This window comes from Macrobrachium nipponense, chromosome 16 (genome assembly GCF_015104395.2).
Source record: "Macrobrachium nipponense isolate FS-2020 chromosome 16, ASM1510439v2, whole genome shotgun sequence".
In the NCBI taxonomy this organism is placed as follows: Eukaryota; Metazoa; Arthropoda; class Malacostraca; order Decapoda; family Palaemonidae; genus Macrobrachium; species Macrobrachium nipponense.
Genome location: NC_087209.1, coordinates 338,815 through 345,545, shown reverse-complemented (window position 1 = coordinate 345,545; position 6,731 = coordinate 338,815). Strand labels below are relative to the sequence as shown.

The 6,731-nt window shown below is 35.2% G+C and overlaps 1 protein-coding gene across 4 annotated transcripts in view; it reads left to right on the top strand.

Annotated features, from left to right (window-relative positions):
* The window catches only part of LOC135195492 (phospholipid-transporting ATPase VA-like), a 199,123-nt gene that overhangs the window by 160,541 nt on the left and 31,851 nt on the right, over window positions 1–6,731 (top strand). For all 4 annotated transcript variants that reach the window (XR_010310155.1, XM_064221707.1, XM_064221709.1 and 1 more), the window contains exons 6-12: window positions 2,605–2,806; window positions 3,516–3,708; window positions 4,405–4,553; window positions 5,014–5,160; window positions 5,531–5,642; window positions 5,769–5,926; window positions 6,305–6,517. Coding sequence is in view for 3 of the 4 variants with exons in the window: in XM_064221707.1 (XP_064077777.1) it covers window positions 2,605–2,806; window positions 3,516–3,708; window positions 4,405–4,553; window positions 5,014–5,160; window positions 5,531–5,642; window positions 5,769–5,926; window positions 6,305–6,517 (1,174 nt within the window). In the remaining variant the exon portion in view is untranslated. The remainder of the gene's footprint in view (window positions 1–2,604; window positions 2,807–3,515; window positions 3,709–4,404; window positions 4,554–5,013; window positions 5,161–5,530; window positions 5,643–5,768; window positions 5,927–6,304; window positions 6,518–6,731) is intronic.

Here is a 6,731-nt window from a genome sequence, read left to right as displayed (position 1 = left end):
TTAAATTGAAAGAAACCTGTGTTGTAGATGTTCAATTCTCCAAGCGTGTTTGTTTGTAAGATCGATTATTGAAGTACATTCTTGTGGAACTTTCGCAGTTTAGAACTATAATGTTAAAAGTCCTTGATTGAAATGGAACCACAGAAGAAATAGTTGAATAGGAAACAATTAGTTCAGTAATTAGAACTGAGGAAGAGCTTAACGACATTAATGATGAAATTATGCAAATGCAATTTTTTTTAAACAAGGCGATGTGCCTTCAGAGAATGGCTAATTATGCAGTGACTGTTTTAATGGGATTGGTGGGAAGGGGGGAGTTGGCACCCGGGTCATATACCCCCCCCCCCCCATGGATATGAATAATAGAACACTCTGCTCTTTAAACAAATCATTATTTGTAGCAAAAATTTGCTTAAGGATTATTTCAACGAAAACAATACGTATTGTGTATGTGTGCATACATATATAAATATTCATATATAAGTGCCATATGTATGTGTACATGTTACCTATATACTGTATGATAATTCAAAGTCCTCACCCCCACCCACCCGCCCATGAAAGATTTTTAGATCCACCAATGTAATTATGACAACGTATCACTGGAATGCAAATACGAGGTTGTTAGGAGGCGAAAGTAATTACTGGTTCTACGTAATTGGATGCCGGCAATGAACGATGTTTGATGACAGGAACTTCCTTTTAATCTGGTGCACAGCTTCCCTTGGGATCGTGAAGTCATGCTTTCATTATTTTAACTTAATTGGTATTTAATTCCGGGATTCCTACGTAGAGGTGGTTCATTTTATGGCGGAAACGGAAATTGAATCATTTTACCGGATGGAATTGGTAAAAGCTTTGTTTTGACTTGTTTATAGACTTGCTCTTTGCTTTTATTTTTTTTAATTTTATTATGTATCTATGAAAACGTGAGGAAATGTATTTGGGTGCATGTTCCATTGTGGAAGCGTTTGCCTTTGCGCAATTGTGAGTTTCATTTTCATAATTTCATGGTCACACGAATGAACCAATTGCTCCTATAGCATGGCCATCTGGCCTAAACCTGGCATTTTATTCAAATCCGTAGGAGACCTGAAAGTCGGTTCAGTGGTCTGGTTAAACTGCTTGAATAATAATAATAATAATAATAATAATAATAATAATAATAATAATAATAATAATCTTACTATAATAATGTGCATTATGTCTGTCCGTCCGGTTGTCATTCAATCACGGCCAAACAACTGGTCCGATGGAAATGAAACTTGGCAGGGTTATAGTGGGGACTCCTAAGATGGTTTATTATGGAGTTTCATCCTACCTCTCACCCTCCCCCAACCCCCTCCTCTCCCTAATGGGCGTTATATCTCTGTCCCCTGAAGGATGGAAAACCAGCTAGTAGTAATAATTGGCGGGTGGAACTGGTAAGGATTTTAATGTTTGTTTTATAATTTGTTTGACTTGCTCTTGGTAAACATGATCCCCATGTTTTGTAGGCACTTCGGAAAGTGCTAATTCGAAACTCTAATTCAAATTCAAAACTTTATTCATACGAATGAATATAATTAGTAAACATAAACACAAAAATATAAGTACTGTATATTGGTAAAAATACCCAGTTGGTGGAACATGCCATAAACGTGTTTTAGTGAAAATTCCGGTTATGGAGAATACGGGAATCTGTTTTGCTGACAAAACTACTCTCTCTCTCTCTCTCTCTCTCTCTCTCTCTCTCTCTCTCTCTCTCTCTCTCTCTCTCTCTCTCTCTCTCTCTCTCTCTCTCTCAAAATCACGTTTTGTGGGATTGCGGAGAGAGAGAGAGAGAGAGAGAGAGAGAGATTCCAAATTCTAAATTTCATTTACACCTAACCTTGAATCGTGTTATTACACCAATTGTATTGCTCCAGGCAAATGTCGCTTATTGCAGCCAGAGAAACAGGTGGCTCTGGAGACTGCCAGCCCTTAATTAATAAACACTGGCTAACTGGGTTGCTAGTCTCATTTTTTTTTTTTTTCCATTTGTGGTCGATATGTTAATTTTTTTTATGAACAGTAGAGAAGTGGAATATATTGTTTTTGATGATTTCATCTAGTGTCTGATCCAAAAAGTTTTTTGTTTTTTTGTATATTACTTATCCTTGCTTAAATTCTCAATCCTTGCTTAAATTATCATAAAGCGTTTCATACAGCTGTGATTTTTGAGGTAACAGCTGCTAAACATGTTTTGTTGAACTGGAGCAGCCTAGCTGAAAATATGCTGTATTGAAGAGCCTCACTGAATACAAATGTCTGATGTTAATCGTTAATTTTCTCTAGTTTTCAGTCTGTGTTTTATACATTTCAGTATACTGTCTACTGTATATCTTTAACTTAATGCAATATTTGCTCTTTTCTTTACATATTTCAGAATACATATTGTATATCATTAACTTTCTTAATATTCTTCAATATGTGCACTTTTATTATATATTTAGGAATACTACTGTATCCTATATCATTAACTTTCTTCGGTATTTAAACTTTGTACATTTCAGAATACTGTATGCTGTATGTCATTAACTTTCTCCAGTATTCACTATTAATTTTTTTTTTTTTACCCTGCAGAGACCATGGCCGGTACGTCAAAACCAAGTGGAAGCACGTGCAAGTCGGGGACATCGTGCACCTGTCGTGCAACGAGATCATTCCAGCAGACATTGTGGTCCTTAACTCCTCTGACGATTATGGAACCTGCTACATTGAGTCTTCCAACTTGGACGGAGAAAGTAACTTGAAGCAGCGGCAGTGTATCAAAGGGCTTGGCATGGTAAGAGGGATCTCACTACGAGTCAAATTGCTATTGTGTTTGTGCTTGCATGGACACACTTGTAAGGAAGGGGTGGTATGGGCAAGGGCACTTCCGTAAGAAAATTACATTGGTTTGGTGTTTGCTTCTCACCTCGGTGGTCGCGGGTTCGATTCTCGGCCATTCCATTGAGGAGTGAGAGATGTGTATTTCTGGTGATAGAAGTTCACTCTCGACGTGGTTCGGAAGTCACGTAAAGCCGTTGGTCCCGTTGCTGAATAACCACTGGTTCCGTGCAACGTAAAAACACCATACAAACCAACATAAGAAAATTACGAGTTCAAGATGGCAAGATTTTTCTGTTCTGTTAAAATTATCATAGTAGGTGCCAATAAAATTAGTACCAGTAGTTTAAAATAAAATTTTTTAAAACTTATTGTAAAATTGTAAATGCCAAGAAAATTAGATTAAATTGGCATTTTTTTATTGGCATGAGGGTACCAAGTGTATTTCTTGTATGGGAAGATCATGAATATTAATTAGAACAGTTTTTCTGTGGATAACTATATTTGTAGAGTTAATCTCATATTTGTGACATAATTTGTGTATGCTGTACTTAAACACACTGAATGTAATTTTATATTGATGTGTGGTGTTGACCATTGCCTGTCCATTCTTTCATTAGTGCATGAACATGCAGACTTACAAATACAACTTGCTTCTTACACAGGATGATAGGTTCGAAGTATCTAAATTTGACTTTCGAATGGAGGTGGGTGCACCCACCACCAAGATATACCACTTCACGGGCACCATTCCCTTGCCTTCAGGAGAAAGGGTGCCCCTCACCAAAGACAACTTGTTGCTCAGGGACTGTGCTCTTAGAAACACAGATTTCATAGAAGGCGTCGTGGTTTATGCCGGTAAGTGCAAGGTGCTTTTCAGAGTTTGTAATTTTATCCAAATGAAAGGCTATTTTGTAGATACAGTACATGTATGTATACAATTTTTTTTAAAAGTCCTTCAGCCTACCTCAGTGAAATATTTGGATTACACTATTTTTCTTTAAACCAAATTTAGCAAAATTTATTTACTTATAACATTTTTTAAAAATTAGGTGTTAAATTCTGATTGTTTTTAGTCGAGCATGGTCATTGTACATAACTTTATTTTCCCGTCATTTTTGTTGTTGTTAAAATATTATTTAATTCAGCATAATGATCGTAACATTTTATTTCCGATCTTTTTTAGCTGACAAGTTATTTACCTTAATTTCCCGTAAATGTCTCCATTTGTGGTAAACTTTGTAATCTCCTTGAAGGTCGTAAGATAAGCTTGTTTACATTCCTAAACACTATCGACTTGCAAGAAAAGGTGAATGCTTAGGTTTTGCAGCCCTTCATGAGAATTGAATAATTGTGTCAGTTGATTTAGGTAAATGCTCTGTAATTGCATAGATGGTTGTACACTACTTTTAACCTGTCAAAAATGTTTTTCCCAAAGGTAGCAGTTTGATGAGCACTCAAATTAAGGTGAAGTGAGTTGATTTTGTCCATTATAGGCTCAACTTTCACTGGAATATCATAAATAATTTGCTTCCTCAAACCCATTCTTTCCAGGACGTGAAACAAAAGCCATGTTGAACAACGGGGGCACAAGATACAAGCGCTCCAAATTAGAGAGGCGGATGAACATAGAAGTCATCTGGTGTGTCGTCATTCTCTTTATTATGTGCCTCATATCAGCCATAGGATCTGGTGTCTGGCAGGTAAATCATTGAGAACTTTAAACTAAAGCACTTCTTTCATTCTTGAAAGTGGTAACATTCTAGAGGCAGTAGTTTTAATAAAATAAAGTTTTGAGAAAAAGGGTGCATACTTATATTGCATTTTCTACTGTGACTGTAAGCAGAGTAATTGATAGCCAAGTAAGAAAATAAGGAAATTTTTATATTCATAATTTGAGAACATTATTGCATGTGCATGCACTGTGTAAATTCAAGTATCGTTTGAGTACAGTATAGTTTATTTTTACTACCTACTATTTCATTCCTAACCTATAGTTGTTATGGGGTTTGCTCTTGATTAGCGCTAACCCCAAAAGAACTCTCTTGATATTTTGATATGCATTATTTTTTATACCAGAATTTTAATTCTGTATTTGTAAAAGGAAAAGGGTGAATAATTCAGTTTTTGGTACGTAGTGAATTTGATTATTTGTACCTACAGAGTTATTATGAGGAGAGTGCAACAGCTGGAAAAGTGCCATTTATTCCTCCAGAAAACTTAGATCCATCTGTCAAATCAACAAACCTCTCCAATAACCCCATCTGGGTTGGGTTCATCAGTTTTTGGACCTTCATTATTGTATACCAGGTGAGCTTCCACTTGTTAATCTTTTTGCAAGGAATAATGAAATAACAAGTTGAAACATTGAACAGGTTGATTGACATCAATTTTATAAAATTTTCTTACGAAAGTTTTGTCAGATTTGTATAGTTTTAAGTATGAGTAGTTGTTTCTCTCTCTCTCTCTCTCTCTCTCTCTCTCTCTCTCTCTCTCTCTCTCTCTCTCTCTCTCTCTCTCTCTCTCTCTCTCTCTCTCTCAAAATATACAGTTTTATGCAGTACATAAATAAGTTGTCTTGGGATCCGTGAAATTTTTTAATAATTCAGATGCTGGTTCATAAAAAACATATTCTATGTTAAGGAATGAAATCAGTTCATGCATTGATTATATTTTTCAGGTCATCATTCCCATATCTCTGTATGTGACTATCGAGATAATCAAGCTCATGCAGATATACCACATACACAATGACAAAGCATTTAAAGATAAGAAAAGTGGTAAAACTATAGGTAAGACCTCATTATCTTGTTTGTGTAGATGATTGTATATTTAATTCTAATTAAGTTCAATATTTCCCTGGTACTTTGTACATTTGAAGTAATAATTGTTCATTAGTATTGCCTTTTCCTTTTCAGAGTGTCGAGCACTAAATATTCCAGAAGAACTTGGCCAGGTGGAGTATGTCTTCACTGACAAAACGGGAACATTAACTGAAAATAACATGGTCTTCCAGCGATGCTCAATAAATGGTACTGATTATGGCCATACACCTGTGATCATCAATAAAACTGCGGTAAGATTATATTTGTGTTAACTTAGTTTAAATTTTTAGTTTAAATTTGAAGTTTTTAGTCCTTCATTTTAGTTTGCAAACCAACAATGAAAGATCTTAAGAATTTTTTTTTAAAGAAAAGATTAGTATATTTTATTTCTTGCCTGTCCATATGGCCATACTGTACTATTTACAGAATAATTTGATAGAACTGGAACCATAATCTACTGAATTTTCTAGACAATAGCTCTTGTTGTATGTATAGTTGTGAAATACTGATGTAGTAGGTATTTAAGGGATTAATATTGCACATGTAAAATAGTGAAAGTATGTTCCTTATGTTATCTGAGGTTATGGTAGATTGTAAAATGATACTGATGAGTAATTTTATAATTTCAGGAAAGCAATGAGCGAGACACTTTTACCCTTAACAATCAGCTTCAGCAGGAACTAACATCCATTGAGCTTCCGATAATTTACACTCAGCCTGGCAGTAGACAGAACACTGCCACACCACCTTTGAAGGAGTCTTTGCAGAGAGTGCTTGATTTCTTCATCACACTTGCAGTTTGCAACACTGTGATTGTTGCAAAGTATCCACATAGAGATGAGGTATATAATTTTTTCTTAGCCTAACTATGTATGTTCCTTGATGTATTAAAACAAATTATTATTCTGTTTTTAATGTTGGTAAGACCTTCAGATTTATGAATTACATACTAAGGATGGCAGTTGACTTATGTGCAGATGTAGGTTTCTTTACTGGATCATTTTTATATTATCTTTTTACTTTAATTTTGCTGTTGTGGGGTTAGCTTAAATATAA